At 45.8% G+C, this 21,172-nt stretch overlaps 1 protein-coding gene across 2 annotated transcripts in view; it reads right to left on the bottom strand.

Annotated features, from left to right (window-relative positions):
* Nucleotides 1–21,172, bottom strand: part of RCOR1 (REST corepressor 1) — a 142,046-nt gene that overhangs the window by 7,775 nt on the left and 113,099 nt on the right. Inside the window, exons 8-11 of one of the 2 annotated variants that reach the window (XM_083616825.1) lie at nucleotides 11,155–11,367; nucleotides 7,305–7,382; nucleotides 4,931–4,988; nucleotides 724–953 (exon numbers count right to left, since the gene is read on the bottom strand). In XM_083616825.1, coding sequence (XP_083472951.1) covers nucleotides 724–953; nucleotides 4,931–4,988; nucleotides 7,305–7,382; nucleotides 11,155–11,367 — 579 coding nt within the window. The remainder of the gene's footprint in view (nucleotides 1–723; nucleotides 954–4,930; nucleotides 4,989–7,304; nucleotides 7,383–11,154; nucleotides 11,368–21,172) is intronic. The other variant, XM_083616826.1, reaches the window with a different exon arrangement.

The following is a 21,172-nucleotide window of genomic DNA, read 5'->3' as shown; positions in this document are numbered from 1 at the left end:
ATGTGAGTAGGCGCATCACCCCCAAGGCCCTCCACCAGCCACTTTCTTGTCACAGATTTTACAGAAAACTCAACAAAATTTTGACGCGGAGTCACAAAGAAAGTTCTTGGTAGACAGTGTGTTTAAATCAGACCTGAGAAAGACAGTGATCTTCCATGTACATGCTAGACGCCCCCAGGTTAGCCACACACAATCTTTGGAGGCTGCCAACTTTCTGTTTTAATCTGTCCCTGTTATAAAGTTTTATTGTTGCCAAGATAATTTAACTTGTGCTTTCATTTTTTCCTTTTCAAATGCAACCCAATTTGCGGAATAGTGGTTGGAAAGCAGGCTTTAATTCTACCAGCTCCGTGATAGACAAAAGGTAGCATTAAAGTCTACAAAATAAAATATAAATAAGATACACGCTGAACCCAGAATGATCTCTTTTCTTTTGCTACGCTCTGTGCATCCTGTGTTAAAAAGTTGCCGCAGAGCAAACTTTTGCTTCGTTCTGCTGGCCTTGAGGCTATCCTTGGCTCCAGTGAATATTTGACGTTCTCCAAACATGTCAAAACCACAGGCAGTTAGCTGATAATATATGACTGGCCAGCTTCCAAATGACACCGCTAAGTAATAATGTTAGCAAAACACCATCCGAAAAGGAGCCGGTTCTGCCAAGGAACTGATTGTCAAGTTTTTGGGAACTAAATCAAGATTGAACTCAAGTTATATCCCTCCTACCTCATCTTCTTCTTCGGAAACTTTAATGGTATTATCTGGTGACTTTACGGGTTTCTGCGTACTAGTTCCGTTCGTCTCTTCTTTGCCATGCTCTGCTTCCCACTCCTGTAGGACTTCGTCTATGTTAAAACGCCGCCGGTAATTTACAAAAAAGTTCTTCACCTGCACCACAGACTTGTTTCCAATCACATCAGAGATTGCCTGAAAATCTCGACCGTATTTCCTGATGGCTAGAGAAAAGGAGAAGAGGTGTTAAGGTTATTATCAGCGCAATAATGGAAGCCTTTAAAGTTTTAATAAATTATTATTATTGCTACAGGGAACCAGGCAGAGGGCCTTCTCGGTAGTGGCACCCGCCCTGTGGAACACCCTCCCATCAGATGTCAAAGAGATAAACAACTACCTGACATTTAGAAGACGTCTGAAGGCAGCCCTGTTTAGGGAAGTTTTAACGTGTGACATTTTAATGTATTTTTAATCTTTGTTGGAAGCTGCCCAGGGTGGCTGGAGAAACCCAGCCAAATGGGCAGGGTAGAAATAATAAATTTATTATTATTATTATTATTATTATTATTATTATTATTATTATTAAAGACACGTGATGCTTGAATTTGTATTGTTGGGACACTGTGTCCTACGTTACATTACGTTTCTATCCTTCCCATCATCCTCTAAAGTGCTGAGAGCAGTATGCATTCACCCCCATTTCATCCTCTCCACTGGCCCAAGATCACCCAAGTCCAGTATGGTGGGTGGGTGGGGGGACTGTGTGCTGGGATTCCTGAATTGCAGGGGGATGGACTAAATGATCCTCAGAGTTCCCCTGCCAACTCTACAACTCTCATTTTATTATCTTTGAAGAGGATCCTGCCCATGGTCATGCCAGGGGGCTATGCTCAAGGAACGGTGGCCTTCTCAATAGCAGCACACTCTGTTTAAAACAGATTTCATAAATATTTCATAGCAAACACTGGAAATATCATAAAGTCAAGCAGGACCCTCCTTATGGAACTCTCTGCGACTGGATCTGCATCTTTGAGCTTTCAATTCCGCAAACAACTTAAGGTGCAACTTTTCACCCAGGCTTTTGAGCCCTTTTGATACACATTTTCTGGGTCTCTGGATCTTTTTGACTATAGGATTTTTATGTGAAGCTGTTTGAAATTTACACCATGGTTTGCAGGTCATTTCTTTTTCAGTGCGTTTCTGCGTTCTTGTATCTATATGACAATTTGTGAACAGCTTTGAGATTTCTTAATGAAGGGTGGGCATATAAACGAAACGATAAACACAAAATAAAATTTTGAAATTGTTCCTGGCTCGACAATACTTAGGGCTGCATTGCATGATAGGCGCTACTAGGTATGAATGGAACAAATAAAATTCATCACCATTGTTAGGCAACAGCCCACAAAACTTTAAAAGTCAGAAAAAAGATTTAAGAAATGCAACCAGGACTGCATGCACTCTATATTTTATATATATAAAAAAAAAACTGCAGAAAGAAAAGCGGATCTATGCAAGCTGCATGATTTTTGTTTTATCTCCAATCCCTTTTTGTTTCACTTTTCTATGCTAGCTAATAAGAACTTGTAAAATATCAGTCAAACTTTACTGAAAATGGAAGTAAACAGACCCAAAGCACCACAACCTATACTTGTTCTCTCTGTTCACCACTGTTGTGGGAGGCGGGTTACGCTGTGGTCCAAGAAAGTAACTTTTCTGCAGGGATGTTCTGCTTGAGAAATGCCTTCCCCTTAGAAGTGTGCTTGGCCCCAACACCTTCATCCAGTGTTCGAAATGCCCATCGTTCTAGGCGCATTCTGCGATGGGGAATTTCATCAACCCAAGCAGTTTCTGAGCTCTCAGCGCACTACCGAGCCTAAGATTTCAGATTAAAGCTGCAGAGTGGAAGGAAAGGAGGACCTTTTTCTGCCTCCCCACTTCCAGCTACTGTCTGAAAACTGGAGAAGAGACCCTCTTAAGAATATTAGGGGGTGGGCAGGAGAAGGACTAGACCATGTGAAAAATTAACGTAATACTTCAGCCGCAGTTCATTCCTTTTCAGCTTTTCCTTTTTCAGTTATTAAAAAAGCGTGCCTGGACATTCCGCTGTTGCACCCATAACCTAGGTTTAAGGTGCCATTTAGCTCCTAGCTAAAAGTCCTTTGAGTCAATGTTCATAATGAATAGTGCTACAAATGTATAGGCCTCTTTTTTCACTAGCAAGCTCCACCTGTGACTTGCGAAACTGCATTGGGCATCGCTACCTGGGTGGAGCCAGAGCTGAGCTATCACAGAGCAACCTCAACCGTAGATTGCAAACCAGACACGCTCCAAACTACCGCGATGGTTTACAGTAATTATTATTATTATTATTATTATTATTATTATTATTATTATTATTATTATTATTATTTTGATTTATATACTGCGCTTTATCAAAAGATCCCAGCGTACAACACTAAACATTTTCCGGAGCATCATAAGAAAAACATAAAAGCACAGTAATAGAGAGCATAATACAGTGGTGCCTCGCAAGACGAAATTAATTCGTTCCGCAAGTTTTTTCTTCTTGCGAGTTTTTCGTCTTGCGAAGCACGGTTTCCCATAGGAATGCATTGAAAATCAATTAATGCGTTCCTATGGAGACCGCTTGCCAGGCTGGCGGTGCGGAGAAGGGCTTTTCTCCCCACCGCAAGCCTTCAGGACAGGTCTGGGAACAGAGGGGAAGGCGCGCAGCGCTTCTCCTCTGTTCCCGGGGCTTGCGGTGGGAGGAGGGTTTTTCCTCCCCACCGCCAACATTCAGAACAGCATTCTGAATGTTGGCGGTGGGAAGGAAAACCCTCCTCCCACCGCAAGTCTTCAGGACAGCCATCCGAAGGCTGGAGGTGGGGCGGAGAGACCTCCTCCCGCCGCCAGCCTTCCGAGCAGCCTTCCGAAAGCTGGCGGTGGGGCGGAGAGACCAGCCTTCGGAAGGCTGCTCGGAAGGCTGGCGGCGGGAGGAGGTCTCTCCGCCCCACCGCCAGCCTTCGGAAGGCTGCTCGGAAGGCTGGCGGCGGGAGGAGGTCTCTCCGCCCCACCGCCAGCCTTCGGAAGGCTGGCGGCAGGAGGTCTCTCCGCCCCACCGCTAGCCTTCGGAGGAGCCGTCCGAAGGCTGGCGGCGGGAGGAGGTCTCTCCGCCCTACCGCCAGCCTTCGGAAGGCTGCTCGGAAGTCTGGCGGCGGGAGGAGGTCTCTCTGCCCCACCGCCAGCCTTCAGAGGAGGTCTGAGGACAGTGGGGAAGACGCGCTGCGCTTCCCCGCTGTCCTGGAGATTTCCCTATGGGCTTTCGTCTTGTGAAGGAAGCCCATAGGGAAATTCGTTTTGCGAAGCGCCTCCAAAACGGAAAAACCCTTTAGTCTAGCGGGTTTTTCGTCTTGCGAGGCGTTCGTCTTGCGGGGCACCACTGTAATAAAAACGATCATAATAACTGTCAGTCCCCAACACTTTTAACAGGTCACAGGTTACCTAATGGCCAAAGGCCTGGATAAAGAGGAGTGTTTTTGCCTAAAGCAATGATGACACCAGGAGAGCTTCTTGATAATATTAAGTAGGGAAGTGGATAAATTCTCTCTGTTTTTCTTTTAAAAAAAGTTTTATAAACAAAGGTTTTAGTTAACAAGGGTACACACAACGGTTCTGTTTTCAATGCATAGAGTCCTTTCTACAGGTCGGTTGCATTCGATGTGAGACACTGCTATATACAAAATACTAGTCCAAGACCCTACAAAAACCCCTCAATGCAATCAAAGTCCAAAGGGAGCATGATATAGGTTACGGAATAAACCCCACCCAATGGTCTAAACCACCCTTTAAGCTCATCTCAGCCAAAAGAAGGGAATTCACTTTGAAACTAATTTATAGATGGTACCTAACACCTCGGAAGCTGGTGCTGATAAGCCCAAAACCTCACCTAAATGTTGGCGAAGTTGCACCACTACAGGATAAATTCTTTGTTATCAATGTGGAAGTTCCCCATCACGAAGAAATAGGGTGCACACTATATATGGCAAACTACAACTCCCATCCTTCCTGATCTTTGATCCTGATGGCTGGGGCTGGTGGGAGTTGGGAGTCTCCAGCACATCTGGAGGGCTCCACGTTGACTACCCTGGGGACTGAGAGCCACCCTCCAACGCACAGAAATGGGTTTCTGGCACTATACCTTGTACAGCAAGAAGCTGCTCATCGGTGGTCCAGCGCGCGTTGCATTTCAGCGTAACCTAAGTGTCAGGAGAAAGAAAAGGAATCATTTACTTAGGTAACAGATCTGCTTTCAAACCCCGAGCCTGACAAGTGTACACAAATGAAAAAGTTGAACAAATTGCTTGAGCTGCAAGAGGAAAACAGTCATTTGTTAAACAAAGTCCCCATTATTCCTCTGAGCGGTAAGAAAGAAAGAAAGAATATATTTAGTCAAATGACAGAAGCAATTCATTATCTGAATTAACTGCTGACTGACAGCAGGGAAGGAGGAGGGGGTGAAGTGGGCAGGTGATCTAAGCTCAGGGAATCTCTCCCAGCCCAACCCGGAGATGCCAGGCACTGAATCTGGCACCTTCTCCAGGCAAGGTCAATGCTCTGCCATTGAGCGATGGTGGCCATACCCAACAAGTTCTCTTCAAATACCACCCTGGCAGAGTTTCATGCACCAAGCTTCATGTTAAAACTAGGTTTCTGTGAAATTTTATTTATAGCCCTCCCTTCCACCAAGGAGCTTAAGATGGCAGATGTGATTCAACCCTGCCTTTCATCCTCACAAGAACCCTGTGAAGTGGTTCGGCCAAGAGCTTGTGACTGGTCCATGGTGACTCACTTGAGCTTCAATGTCAGGCTCTCAGTTATGCCTGCTAGCTTAGCTCCACTCCCTGACCTCACATTTCATTTCACTTTTAATTTGTATACCACCTTTGTGTATGTTACTATACACAAGGGGGTATACAGCAAAATGTGCAGCAAAGAACACACACATTATAATAATCTGATCTACTACAGAAAGAAATAATAAAGCTTTAAAATGGAAAGACTTATATCAAACAAAGTAATATTCAGCGATCTATTAGAATATAATAGTAAACAATAAAATCAACTCTCAAAACATTAATGGGTAATAATTAAAACAGAAGTTCACTTTTAACAATTGCAATAAATAATTTAAAAAAATTCCTTCCAGTAGCACTTTAGAGACCAACTAAGTTTGTTACTGGTATGAGCTTTCGTGTGCAAGTACACTTCTTCAGATACACAGTGCATGCACACAAAAGCTCATACTAATAACAAACTTAGTTGGTCTCTAAGGTGCTACTAGAAGGAATTTTATTTTATTTTGTTTCGACTGCGGCAGACCAACACGGCCACCTACCTACCTGTAAATAATTACTAAGCTATGATGAATCAAAATAGCTGCAAGTCACAATGTATAAAATACCACAATGCATACAAAACCATGTAGAAGGATCAGATTCAGAAACAAAGCCACACAACCTACAAAATCATTAAAAAAAAAACCAAAACCCTGAACTCCTCGTCTCATATGAGAAAGTCTCGAGGGGGAGCTGGCTATACTCACGGGGGGCTTCTCCATGCAATCTGGCGCCAGGATCGTGACATGGTTTGATCCCAACATGTTTGAACAAACCATAGTTTAAGCTAACCATAGTTCACGGGAATGTAAGATGAGTCTGTTGGATCAAAGACAGTGGGCCATCTAGTTCTTACAATGACTAACCAGCGATGCCTGGGGAAAAGCCTGCAAGGGGACCTGAGAACAACAGCCTGCAATTCCCAGCAAGTGGTGCTCAGAGTCCAGACATAGACCAGAACTCTGGTTACGCAGATGTGCACATAGATGCTCCTAATCTCTTCTGCATGGCTGCACCGGGGGGAGGAGTGAGAAGAGAGAGCATGTGAGCCCCAAGGCTTGTTAAAAAGGTGCAGAACCTTTTTTTCCCCTATGGAAGCCCTGCATTCTCTCCTGTTAGCCTGCAGGGCGGGAGTATGCAAGACCAGAGTCAAGATAAGTATGGTAATTCCTGCCCACTATGTTTCCCCTTCTTGTGACCCTCATGAAATTAGACTGACGGCCACGTTATATGGGCTGCAAGCTTCTCAACCCTAATCTGGCATGATATGCAAGAAGACCCTGATTCCTCTCTCACACACGGGCAGGATTGTTGGCACATTTTTTTAAAAAATGCCATTCTGTCTCAAATGTATATATTGCAATTTCCCCATACGCCGTATATTTTTGGATGTCTTCATTTATATATGCATTTTTATGTGCACTTATATTTGTATGCATTTTTGTTGTTGTTGCTGCTGACTTAAATTCCAAAGTTTGGAGGTGAATTTGAAAGGAAACCTGTTTTTCAATCTGCCTGCTGGTTCAGGAAGTGTGAATTTGGTAAAGACACATCAAGATGAGAACTCATATGAATTTATCACCAGTCAGTGCACATGAAACCAACAGACTTTCAGCACAGCTGCCATCTCACCCACCCCGCTCCTTTGGTTCAAATTCCACTAGGACATAAAGTTACCTCTGGCAGCCGATATTGTTCGACTCCTCCTTCAAGTTTCTCTTTCAGAGCGCTGTTTGTTTGCTTGATATTCTGAATCTGAAAAGAAAAGCTTCGTCTGTCAATAGAGATAACAGAATAAAACATCATTTCCTTCAGATGGGGTGGGGTGGAGAAACCCCTGCCAAGCTCTGATCTGCAATTTTCTGAAACGCTTTCTCCTTTCTCTAAAACTTCCTACCTTTTTTTCCCCTCTGGTCAGTGCTGTTTTGAGGACTGCAGCTTCGCTTCAGAGCCAAAGGACTCCAGGGAAGAAATGAGAACTTTTAACTAATTTAAGAGGCAAGCCTGCACAAGATCTAAAAGAAAATACCCTTTTCCAGGGCTTCTTTACACACGCACAAAATCTAAGGGAATTGTTAAGTTTCAGAGGCGCAGGTCAAGAGGATCTCAGAGACGGTTTGCAGGCCACGGATCTCAGTAGGAAATAACTGGGAAAGTACGCCTGGCCTTTGAATTACAGAGAGTGTTTGCCCTCAAAGACCTTTTACGCTGAGAGGCAGCTGGTAACAGTTTAATGCTGACATTTAAGAGCAGAGAGTACTTACCTATCCCGCCCTTAAAAAAACCCAACAATAACACAGCAAGAGAAAACAACTTGGTTTTTTAAAAACTAAAAACAACAACAACCACCACCAGATTATAGAACACAGAAGCCTTGCCTTGGAGCTCTACTGAGACTGTCAGTTTCAGTAGACTGTAGGGAAACATTAAAGAGATCCTGGAATCAGATACAAGGAGATCATACAGAAACACCCAGGCCTCCCTTTTGCTTCTCCCCATCTATCCATCCAGCCACCACCCCAAAGAATCTAGAAATTCAGCTGCTGGGAAGCAACTATAGGAGAGGGAAATCCCCAGGTCTGACCCATCAGCAATGCTCTTCTTATGCTCTTAAACCTGTGGCATGGCACCTCTGTGCATTTTGCTTAACAGGAGAGGCATGGAGAGGGACGACGGGTTCACTGGCTGCCATGCTCCTCTTAATTCGGGGTGGGGAACCCGTGGCTCTCTAGATACCGTTGGATTCCAAGTTCCCATCCCCTCTAGGCAACCTGTTCAATAGCTAGGAATTAAGGGAGTTGGGAGTCCCAACAAGAGGTCCCTGGCCTTGATGGGGGACAAAAGCATCAGCACGGGACCGCCTCTCCTGGTATGCCCCGCGGAGGACCTTAAAGTCCACACTTTGGAGGTCCCAAGTCGCAAGGTGGTTAGATTGGTCTCAACTAGGGCCAGGGCCTTTTCAGGACTGGCCCAGACTTGGTGGAACACTCTGTCACAAGAGACTAGGGCCCTGAGGGACTTGACATCTTTCCGCAGGGCCTGCAAGGCAAAGCTGTTCCACCTGGACTTTGGTTTGGACTCAGTCTGACCCTTCTGTTTCCCTCCCCTCACGGTTTTGATCTATGGGCTACTTTTAAATTGAGGCTGCATTTTAAATTGCATTTTAACCTGTATTTTAAATTGGGTTTTTTTCCCCTATAATGTTTTTATTGTAATTTTATTGGTGTTAGCTGCCCTGAGCCCGGCTCTGGCCAGGGAGGGTGGGGTATAAATAAATTATTTTATTATTATTATTATTATTATTATTATTATTATTATTATTATTATTATTATACAAAGGGGTCAGAGACAGCAAAAGTGAAGTCAGCGGGGTGCCATTTCTCCCCTGTGGTGGGTTCAGTGTTGGCAAGGCCGCACCTGCCAAGTTTTCAACTCCCATCCTTCATTTCCCAGACCTTCGTGAGGCATTCATAATCCATGCGGAGCCTATAAATATTTTGTTCAGCTTTTCAAGAGATTCCATTAAGCACCGGGGTTCATTTTTCTTACTTCAACCCTTTTATAGCTGTAGCCAGTGCAGGGAAAATAAAAGCCCAGTGTAATGCAAGATATAAACGTAGTAAAATTAATTAGGAAAAGGGAGTATTTGCTTTACTTGATTTCTATTTGTTTGGGGTGAGGGGTTTATCCCACTTATCTGCGCATGGAACCAAAACACCATGAAGTGATTGGTATAAGCAAATGTAGAATGTGGCCAAACAAAAAAGGTTGCATTAACTTCCAGTGCAATTCTGTGCATGTTTACTCACAGGTTCAAGTGTATTTACTCACGGATCAGCACACATAGGATTGAAGCTTTTGTTCATATTCATAAAGGGCATAAAATATTTGATGCTCTGACCTCTAATTTCTATTTTGTTGGAACTGGATGCTTGGCCAAAGTATAGCCCCTAAATTTTTATTATCAGTAATTAAGAGTGGTGCAACAGGCATAAATTATCCAAATCGGACAGTTGATAATTGGTTCAAGAGAAAAGGGAACAAGGCTACAAGTGTCTATATGAAGAAACATGCTTCTGCATTATTATTATTATTAATTTAGAAAGTGAGAGAAACCTGCCTTTTAAAAAATACGAATGCTGCTCAGTTAATCATGAGCGAAACCAATCAACACACAGCCTCTTTTTTGCACTGATTGGGAGAAAGGCAATTGGAATTCTGCACCATGGACCAATCAGTACATACTATGAAAAGTCTGGGAGGAGCTTACATCTCCCTTAGCAACAGTTCACACCAGCTATTAGAGGAGGCCTGGGCCACATTCACACCATAAAGTGGTATCATACTACTTCATACACTCAATGTCTTCCCCCAAAGAATCTTGGGAGTTGTAGTTTGTCAAGGGTGCTGACAGCTGCTGGGAGACCCCTACTCCTCTCCCAGACCTACAGTTTCCCGAGTTCCCTGTGAAGAGGGACTTGATTGTTAAGCCACTCTGGGAACTATAGCTCTAGGGGGCAAATAGGGGAATCTCCCAGCACCACAAACTACAGCTCCCAGAATTCTTTGGGGGAAGAAGCCATGACTGTTCAAAATGGAATCATAGTGCTTTAAATACGTGGGGTGAACATATGTGGCACTTGAAAGAACAGAACAATCCTTTTAAGACAAAGCATATGTGGGGAGCGAGTTGTCCAGGGGTTGTGATTATAAAATCATGGAATCATAGAGTTGGATCATCTGGCCCAACCTCATGCAATGCAGGGAACTGAACCTGCAACCTTGGCATTCTCAGCACCACGCTCCAACCAACTGAGCTACTGGGTTATATCAGTTATATTATAACAATTTTCTTTCTTAAAATTGGAAGAAAGCTGTTTTAACATAGGAACCTTGAAGATTTGCAGTACGGCATCAACTAGGCCAAATCTGTCACACAGTTCAGACTAACTGTAATTTGGGGGGCGGGGTTGGGGGGGTAGAGAAATGTCTATTGTATAGGAATTGTATGACAGGAAAAACAAGTGCTATCCTAGTTGTATTCCTGGATTTGAGAGTATGGAAGATTGCTATATGAGTAAAAGCTGAAGTTGGGAAGGAAATCAAGTCACCAAGTATGCCAAAAAAAAAGAAGTTTTTTTTAAAAAATAGTTGGCCGGTACAAAAATGTTCTCCAAACGAAAAAACCAAAAAAAAACCCCGTCCAGAGTATAAAAAAAGAGTACAGAAACTGTGATTTATAGAAGTCTATAGTAGCATCTTGGGGGAAGAGACAGGAAGCTGGCAAACCGCACATTGTACCTTGCTGCACTGTAAATAGAAAGCCAAGATGAAATAATTCCATTCTGAAACATGCTGCTCAGCTGACAGCTTGTTAATCAAGTCTCATCCCAATGCAAAACATCTCGTCCGAGCTATGAATCCTCCGGGGAGGCGCAAAATTGAGACCGATGGCAGCTCCTTTCTTAAAATATGTATGGGGTGATTAAAAATAAGCCTTGATTTGTCGCAGGGAAAGCGCTCCTACCTGCCGTTTGATGGAGACCAATTCCATATCCAGTTGCCTCAGCAAGGTGGCAGCAGCTGTCGCGTTGGCGGAGACTGCCTCCACATCTTCTTGAGAAAGGAACATTCCTTTGGGAGGTTTCCTCTTGGCTCTGTTCTTAGCTGCCTGGGTACTGTGCTTTTCCTTCTTCACCTGAGGAACTGTTTCCACCAGAGGAACCTGCAAAGTAGAAATCTGCCGTACGTTAAGCCGGGATAATTCACTTCAAACCATAATCCACACATACAACTGTTTAAGAGGCCTACGAACCTGTAATTTGTCTGATTGTGGTGGCTGATCATTGCAAGGAGTGCAGCTGCCACATTACTGGCACTAGGGCTGGGTGATATCTGGTTTTCAACTTTGTGATATATCACCATCGCAGAATAAAAAAGAAAGGTAAATGACCCCTGACAGTTAAGGGGACGACTCTGGGGTTGCGACGCTCATCTCGCTTTCAAGCCAAGGGAGCCGGCGTTTGTCCACAGACAGTTTTTCCGGGTCATGTGGCCAGCATGACTAAGCTGCTTCTGGCACAACGGAACACCAAAACCAGAGCAGCGCATGGAAACACAGTTTACCTTTCTGCCGGAGCGGTACCTATTTATCTACTTGCACTTTTTGGAGTGCTTTCGAACTGCTAGGTTGCCAGGAGGATCGTGGGGATTCGAACCCCCAACCTTCTGATCGGCAAGCCCAAGAGGCTCAGTGGTTTAGACCACAGTGCCACCCGTGTCCCACAATGTCTGAAATAAGGATGGAGCTATGTGGAGGCATTGGCTGGCTCTGTGGTTGTTCTCACATTGTGATTTTCGCATAGCGCACACACAAACACATCGTGATTCGCGATATATTGCCAGGTTAAAAAATATGAAACCAGTATCGTGATATGAACTTTAAACCCGTTTTGGAAAATGTATAGATATATCGCCCAGCCCTAACTGGCCCCACATGCAGGGACCAGCTTGTACAGACCAGCGACTCCATGTGAGAGCCCCATATGTGTAAGGGGAGAGACTAGAAACATAGGAAGTTCCCTTACACTAGTCTGACCAAATTGACCTGTCTAGTCAATACCTCAAGGACTGCCTCTCTCCATACGAACCGACCCTAACCCTGAGATCATCCTCTGAGGCCCTTCTTTGTGTGCCTCCTCCATGAGAGGTTTGAAGGTGGCGATACAAAAACAGGTCTTCTCTGGGGTGGCTCCCCATTTGTGGAATGCTCTCCCCAGGAAGGTGTGCCTGGCGCCTTCACTGCATACATTTAGGTGCCAGGCAAAACACTGGGCTGATTAACATCTGATATCCTTAAATGTGTTATGGGAGGGAGGATTGTTCAACTTTATTATGTGTTTTGTGTTTTTTATGTTGTACAGTCATACCTCGGGTTACAGACAGTTCGGGTTGCGCGATTTCGGGTTGCGCACTGTGCCGAACCCGGAAGTACCGGAACGGGTTACTTCTGGGTTTTGGCACTTGCACATGCGCAGAAGTGCTAAATCATACTTTGCGCATGTGCGCTGAATCACGACCCGCGTGTGCACGGATGCGCCGCTGCGGGGGCGAATTCTGCGGGTTGTGAATATGCTTCCCGCACAGATCACGTTTGCAACCCGAGAGTCTGCTGTATTTTTATGCCCTGAAGTTATAGACTGGCTGGTTGGAAAGGAGTGTTAAGAGGAACCGGCTGGGGAACCCCTAGGGGAAGAAGACTCAGAGCCAGGGGACTGGTGGTGGGACGACAATGAGTGGTCAGAAGGAGAAGACCGGGAGGAGGAGGTGTCGGAAGCTGAAGAGGTAACAGGGTTTGGTGAGCAGGAAGATGCTATGGCAGAGAGCGGTTCAGATGTATGGACAATCTTGCCTTGCAAATTGTTTGGGATTAGCAGACCAGCCCCCAGCATGGTGAGGGAAATGCTGACTCTCTGGGATTGGAACTCTGGGCCTACTTGACATACATATGATGGTGACCCCGGTGCTGTTATCCATGTTTGCACTGCATCTGTCAGAACAAGGCTGGCATCATCAATAATAACATGTAGATATGCTACTGCATCTTGTATTTTCTAGGAAAGTGTTGCATTTGCATTATTTAGGCAAGAGTGGAACAGGGAATTAGAATGTACAATGCGAGCCGAACAATGGAAGATTGCTTTGGAATCTAGATAGAATGTTTCTTTTGATTTAAAACTGAGACAGATTCAGCAAAATTGGGGGTTTCAGGTAAGCTGGACTCCATAACATCTCTACAAGAAGGTGCTGTCAAGCTCAGATATAGGCTGAAAGTGCAATGCAGGAAATGCCTTGTTGAGGCATATAATGTGGGCCAGTGCAGCAAAATATTTGTTTTGCACTGAAGTTGCTGTCTGTATTAATCCTGTATTGGAAAAATCCTTCATATTTGTAGGTGTTCATGTACTCTTAAATTATTCCCCTGTAGTATGGGGACTAACAACAGGACAACAAAAATGGAATCTGTGAGTCCTTATTGTGACTAAGTGACTTACACTTAAGCCTGGAGGAATAAATACCATCTATTATGTAATGATCTGAAGACCTTAATGCCCTTGGACATTTGGATGGCATATATTGATTTGTATGTGTAAATTAAGATGGATGCATAGATGCTGAGTGTTATTGTGAATGTGAATAGGTGATTTGGGTTTTGTTCTGTTGTTGTTGTTGTTGTTTGGTTCCACCATCCCCACCCCCGTGTGCATTTTCTCTCTATTTTTTCTTTAATAAATTTGCAATTAAAAAAAGGTTATGCATTGTATTTTACAGTTGCAAGCAAGGTAAGTGGGTAATGACAAGTTATGAGACTACTTTACAGGGGCTGAGTTGTGGAATTTATTGCTGGGACAAAGTTGTGATTAACTTGACACGGCTTCCTAGTATGTATTCATTATGTTCGGTATGTATCATGTATTACCTGTCATCATGCATTGTATTGTTCATTATTATGAACTGTAATTTCTATAACCGTTTAAATTTTTGTTATTGTATGGATGTTGTGTTATGCATTTAATATTGGCTTGTATCCAAGGTAGTGCTCAGCCAGTTCTTCCATTAGGGCCAGGTGACCTGCTTCCCCTCCTTCCCTCACTGAGCCAGCAAATCACACTAGCAAGTTGGCGTTCACTCTTTATTAGCAAAAACAGGATCCACACAAGGAACGTCAGGCCTAATGAGGCCAGCAACTCATCTCCGGCAGATTGCCTGGGCTGAGTCTTTGCTTTGTTGGAAGCTGCCTTCTGAGGGTTCAGCCCCAAAGGTATTTGTAAAATAAATACCCTTACAGAAGGTTGCTACTGGTTTTACCAGCTGGAGGAAAAGAATCCTGTCCCCGCTCCCCTCAGCACGTTCCAAGTGTGTCACTCAAAGCTACACAACGATTTCCACGCCACTCTTTCCAAAGCTAGGCCACCAATATGTCACTTTAATTCTTTGCCAGAAATAAAAGAAGACCTAGCTTGTTGAGTGGGTGGGAGAGAGAGAGAGAAGAGTAAAGTTTAAGTTTGAGATGTAATTTCCTGTGTGTCAGCCAGAGGGGAAGAAGCAGAAACTAATTTAAGACAAAACATGAGGGGTCAGATGATTGCAGACTAATCCTTAAAGCTCATTCATTTTTATATGCAGTACCGCAAAGCACTAAGATAAGGATTTTTGCATGGGTATGGAATCTGCTCTGCAAAAGAAAATAAAAGGTCTTCTGGGGACAAGGTAGGCAACAGAAAGAATGCGTTTTCAAAACATGAATCTGGGATATTGTTTTGTGTTTCAAAGCACTTGGATTTGCTTGCAGCTCCAGTACAGATTGCTCTCTCTAAAAAACACACTGAGTTTTGCTTCTCTCCCAGTTTCTTACGGATAAGGAAGTATACACAGCAGAATGTGAAAGGGTCTTCTAAAATATTTGTGCTACGACCGTTACTTCTTCCTTTCCTTATTTGAAGACTGCCAGGTATGAAGTAAGGGATGCGGGTGGCACTGTGGTCTAAACCACAGAGCCTAGGGCTTGCCGATCAGAAGGTCGGCGGTTCGAATCCCCGCGATGGGGTGAGCTCCCGTTGTTCGGTCCCAGCTCCTGCCAACCTAGCAATTCGAAAGCACGTCAAAGTGCAAGTAGATAAATAGGTACTGCTCCAGCGGGAAGGTAGACGGCGTTTCCGTGCGCTGCTCTGGCTCGTCAGAAGCAGCTTAGTCATGCTGTCCACATGACCCGGAAGCTGTACGCCGGCTCCCTCAGCCAATAAAGCGAGAGTCGGCCACAACTGGACCTAATGGTCAGAGGTCCCCCTTTACCTTTAGGTATGAAGTAGTCGTGCTGCTCTCTCCTAGACTGAGGGAATAAACCAGCGGTCGGCAACCTAAGGCCCATGGGCCACAAGCGGCCCATGGGGGTCATTTAACCAGCCCACGAGCCGCCCCTGAACCGAGCCACCCGCTCGGCGAGTCCCAATGCACTGCGCTAAACCAGCACAATGCAGCGCAGGGACTCAGCGCAGAGAGCCAGTGTGGTGTAGTGGTTAAGAGCGGTAGTCTCGTAATCTGGAGAACCGGGTTCGAGTCTCCGCTCCTCCACATGCGGCTGCTGGATGACCTTGGGCCAGTCACACTTCTTTGAAGTCTCTCAGCCCCACTCACCTCACAGAGTGTTTCTTGTGGGGGAGGAAGGGAAAGGAGAATGTTAGCCGCTTTGAGACTCCTTAAAAGGGAGTGAAAGGCGGGATATCAAATCCAAACTCTTCTTCTTCTTCTCTTCACTTCCACAGCGCAGGAAATTGCATCTGCGCAGACGCAGACAACGGAAATTGCAGGAGGGCACACAATCCGACCCACGGAAGGATGTCCGCTGGAGCGAACCGGCCCAGGTGAGGTAAACCTTGCCGACCCCTGGAATAAACCTTCCCTGAGCAGGCAACACACCTTGTTCTAAGGATGATGGCTGGTGCCTCCTCAGATAGGGAGGAGGTTCTGTAGGCTGACAGCTGTGATCTGCGTTAGCCAGAGCTGAGTGAAATAGCTATCACAGAGGTCAACAGTCACATGCACCAGAATAGCAGCACATTATATTTTACTTGTTTTTGTTTTCCTCGTGGCTCAAACCAAGAGCATCCCATAGCTTCGTTTACTTCTTTGCCTCAGTTCCCCTTCCTCCCCCCTCCTCTTTTTCTGCGTAGTCATAACTATGTTTTTACCACAATGTGCAGCAATTGTTCCCTCTAGTCACCCTTGGCTTGCAAGCCAGAGATTGAAACCAGTTTTTAATCTTGATTTTCAATCTCTGCTTTGAAAGCAAACTTTGGCTGGCTTTAAATGATGGTTATGCCAGTCTGGGCACCACGACCCAAGTTTCGTGATCACTAACAAGGAAAGGAAGGGGGCGTTAGTGTGGGGTAATTCAGAGATGCTGACAGAGAAGCAATTGGAGGGGGGGGCTCTGCAGTTTGTGTGCCTCTGGATCTCAGCCCCCCTCCCTCGCAGTTGTTCGTCAGCTATTAATGATTCCTTTGTTCCGGCAGGCTTTTGTTCATATGCGGGGAGCTAATGTTCTTATGCTTGGTTTCTACTGCTGATCTTGTCTCCTTGGCTGATTGTTTCATATTGATGAGGTTTTTTTGTTTAATGAAATTGTCCGTTTTAAATGCAAGCAACCCCGAGCGGTGCCTTTGCACCAGGAGGGTGGCATACAGCTGCTTCAACAAATTAATGAAAGTAAAATAATAGGCCCCTCCCTCCCCCCCCAAACACTGTGATGGAGGAGCACACCCTACAATTTACATTCAAAGTTGAAAAATACTTCTTCACACAGATAACCATGGGCACAGATTGTTCACTACTGAACTAGAGACAGAAAACAAGGCCGCGTAAATATTCTGTTGGGAGCCACCCAAAGTGGCTGGGAAAACTGAGTCAGATGCGTGGCATATAAATAATAAAGTTGTTGTTGCTGTGTTTGCAATTAGGTAAATAACTGTTGTTAAGATGCCTTGAGCATGGTTTTAGCTATGGAAAGGCGGCCTACAAATAACATGATGATGATTTGCACTATGTTTGGGGAGAAGGCCATTTCTGCTCCTTTGCTTCCACACATTCCAGCGCAATTGGGACACTGTGACCCCATCCGTCTTCCCAAGCGCTCTCTGTGTGCCAGGGGGCTCAAGGGAACAGAGATAGGCCACAACAAATAATGGCCGGCAAGCACAAGTCAACATCTGTGGGCAGTGGCACCATCCAGCAGAGACACCACCATCGACACATTTTAGGGTAAGCTTTTTGGAACACGCGGCGCAGCTAACAATCCCTTAATGTGTGTGGGGTGTGTGGAACCTTTTCCCACCAAGGGCCACATTCCACCTTAGGTGACCTCCCAGGGGCCGCATGCCACAGATGGGCGGGGCCAGAGGCAAAAGTGGGCGGGGCGATGGTTCTAATTTTGGTACTGTAGGCCACAACCAAGCCACGCAAACGTCACGAAGTTTCCACACCCCAACCATTACATTTTTCCATTCTCCATAAAGGTAAAGGGACCCCTGACCGTTAGGTCCAGTCGTGACCGACTCTGGGGTTGCGGCGCTCATCTTGCTTTATTGGCCGAGGGAGCCGGCGTACAGCTTCCGGGTCATGTGGCCACCATGACTAAGCCGCTTCTGGCGAACCAGAGCAGCGCACGGAAAAGCCGTTTACCTTCCCGCCGGAGCGGTATCGATTTATCTACTTGCACTTTTGTGCTTTCGAACTGCTAGGTGGGCAGGAGCTGGGACTGAACAACAGGAGCTCACCCCCTCGCGGGGATTCGAACCGCCGACCTTCTGATCAGCAAGTCCTAGGCTCTGTGGTTTAACCCACAGCGCCACCTGCGTCCCTATTTCCCTTCTCCATGCAGGCAAACAAAATGCATTATCGTTGTCTTCCAGGGCAGGTTCTAGTCAGGCAAAAGCACTTGAGGAGGGTGTAAAAAGGTTTGGCTTGAAGAGACTCCCAAGGGCTGGATAAGAGCGCTATTCAGCCTGAGCTTCTGTTTACAGTAGCAGAAGAAATAAATTATATTTAAATTTTTTTCACTGCTCCACAGAACATCTGAAGGATGAAGCAGGGACTTTATTTTATTTTTTTTAAAAAAAGGAACAATGGGATTTGCTGATCAAAGGATTAAAGGAATACACAAGCAACGAGGGGAAAGGGGCAGAGATTTCACTTTGTTAACAAGCTTTAAGAAAACCAATTGTGACACGTACATTGTGCGGAGGACCCTTATATAATTTCTTCCACTCTCATATTAATTTTTAATACCTTTTAACCAAATGATAAAGCGGCGTACTCCGAGTTCATCCAGTTTTTAATTAAATAGGGAGGGAGGGGAGGAGGGAGAAGAGAAACCTGACCATGTCATTTCCAGAAAAATATGACAAGCGAAGGGAGGATGGGGAGAGATGTACGTCCTCTCACAGATTAATCTCGCAGGATAATTTTGGATTGCATCAGCCGAGGGACTACAGATATGCAGGCTGATTAACTCTGTGCTGCCAGTTCTGACTGACAACTTCCATCTTTGCTCTATTCAAGGTGGTCACCTTGGCAGTTAACCCAGGTAGAACCAATGCAATTATCCCTCACTAAGAGTCCCTGCAGCTCAATAATCTAGAACGCCAGGGATAGGGAATCTCGAGGCTGTGGGCAGATTGTGGCCCTCTAGAGGTTTCCATCTGGCCCTTGGAATCTTTCCGAAGACACATTGCACACCGAGTTTGCTCTGTGCCATTCTCAACTACTTTGGCCTGGCTGGAATGTGTCCTTGAACTCCTGCTTGCCTAAATGATGTGATGGGGGGCAAAAAAAAAAACCCCTCACTTTTACAAGGCTGGTGCATTTATTTTTCAAGTAACAGTGGTATCTAATAATCTGCCCACCTTTGCCTCTGATGCCACCCACCCTGGCATGCAGTCCCTGGAAAGTTAGCTATAAGACATCTGTCCCTCAGACTGAAAGGGTTTCCCTGCCCTGCAGCAGACCTTAACAGAGCCTCCATTTTCAAGGCATGTTCTAGGATTTAATCCCAGGAGAAGAAATGGGACAACTAAGCCCCCATATCTTATCCAATTTAGCAGTGGTCCTCTGCAGCGCTGATAATGAGGATAGGAGTATAAATGCTCAAATGCACCCAGGGGCACTACTTCCCTGCACTGGGGTGGGGGTGGGGGTGGGACAGATGAACCTTGGGGGGCGGGTCATCTTCCAACTCTACATTTCTATGGTTCTTCACCAGGTCTCTGCCAAACAGGTCAAAACAGTAGTGGAGGGGGCAATTTGAAGGTGGAGGGGAGTAAGAGGGGGGTCTGTGGAAGAGAGAGATGCCAGAGAAAAGGCAGCAGGTGGGAGAAGAGTCGAGAGAGTCCCTCCTGCTGCAAACAAATACAGAAGAGGAAAACTCTGGTTCTAAACCTCCACTGCCTTGCAGGATATCTTCAGGAGAAGAAAAGGCTAAGGAGTAAACCAGGGGTCGGCAACGTGTGGCCCATGGGCCAGATGTGGCCCACGAAGACCGTTTTACCGGCCCACAAGCTGCCCCTGAACTGAGCCACCCACTTGGCGAATCCTCCATGCGCTGCGCTAAAATGGTACAGCGTGGTGCGGGGACTCACCGAACGCGCCGGAAATCACGTCTGCACACGCACAGATACCAGAAATTGCATCTGTGCATGTGCAGATGCTGAAATTCGCTTCGGCGCAGGCGCAATTTTCAACATCTGGGCACGTGCAGAAGCGATTTCAGGCGTCGTGCTGCATCAGTCCGGCCCACGGACAATCTCCGTGGGAGTGATGCAGCCCATGCCCAGTAAACCTTTCTGACCCCTGGAGTAAGCCCTACACAAATCTGGAGTGGAGTCCCTAAGACGGTTGGATGGCGCCTTGCAAGCCTCCTTCCTGCTACTCCTGCAGCCCAGTTAGTGCCAAACAGTATTTCTCTGCTTTCCTTCGGACCACATCAGTGAGGCTGAGGAGGGGGCCTTGTTATCTGGGCAGCCCAGGACCTCTATATACACTGCCCGGGCATGCAGCCCAGGAAGGCCACTTCAGTGCTGCTAACACAGCGGTTTGACTTCACCCCTGGAGGCGGACTCCGTTGTCTCTCAAGACAGGTGCCAACGACTATGGCAATAGAGAGAGCGCACAGCCATTGTGACTAGTAGTTCTCTCATTGTACCCCACCCCACAATGCACTGCAGCTGCTGGGCAGTGAACGAGGCACCAAGAACAGTGTCTGCTGCCGAACACCTGGTTTCCCTTCTCAGACCTGAAGAATGCACACACGTACGCAATGCACACACTCGCGCGCACACAAGCTTATGTATTCAGAGGCAGCATGTCCTTGTGCCCCAGAGTGACTGGATGTGCCTTGGCAATTCTGGAGGGGCGAGGTGAGTACAAGGGAGGGAACGACGGCAGAGATTAGCTCTACTACAGCGTGATAAACAAGGGTGTGTAATCCAACGCACACTGCTTGGCTGCAAAGGGGACCTGAACTCAAACATTGCAGCCATCTGTTTCCTTTTGGAAAGCACAGCAGACACAAATTAACTTTGACTTTCAGCATGCACGGCTACGTCCACCGTTCTTGGCTTTGCAGCGGGGAGCCAGTGGCAATAAAAGGCTTTGGGGGGTGAGGGTGAAGCACAGCCAAAGCCAACATTTGTCATAAGCAAAGCCTGTCAAAGGGATTTCAAAACTTTTAGCTAATTATACACCAAACCTAAAACATCCATCCGACAAAGAGACAGTTGTGGCCTTGGTAGTGCCAGAAAACAATGCCAATTAAAAAAAAAAAAAAAGCGAGAGTGGGATATTTTTATTGGTCTTGCAAACCACACCCATCTGCTTTTACAGAAGTCACACCATTGGTTCATTGAGCCCAGCATTCCCTGCACTGACTAGCACCAGTTTTCCAGGGTTTCAGGAGAGAAAAAGTCCTACAAGGTCAGATTGGCAAGTGAAAT

This window comes from Podarcis filfolensis, assembly GCF_964270895.1.
Source record: "Podarcis filfolensis genome assembly, chromosome: 1".
Lineage (NCBI taxonomy): Eukaryota > Metazoa > Chordata > Lepidosauria > Squamata > Lacertidae > Podarcis > Podarcis filfolensis.
This window is presented reverse-complemented; position numbering and strand designations above follow the sequence as displayed.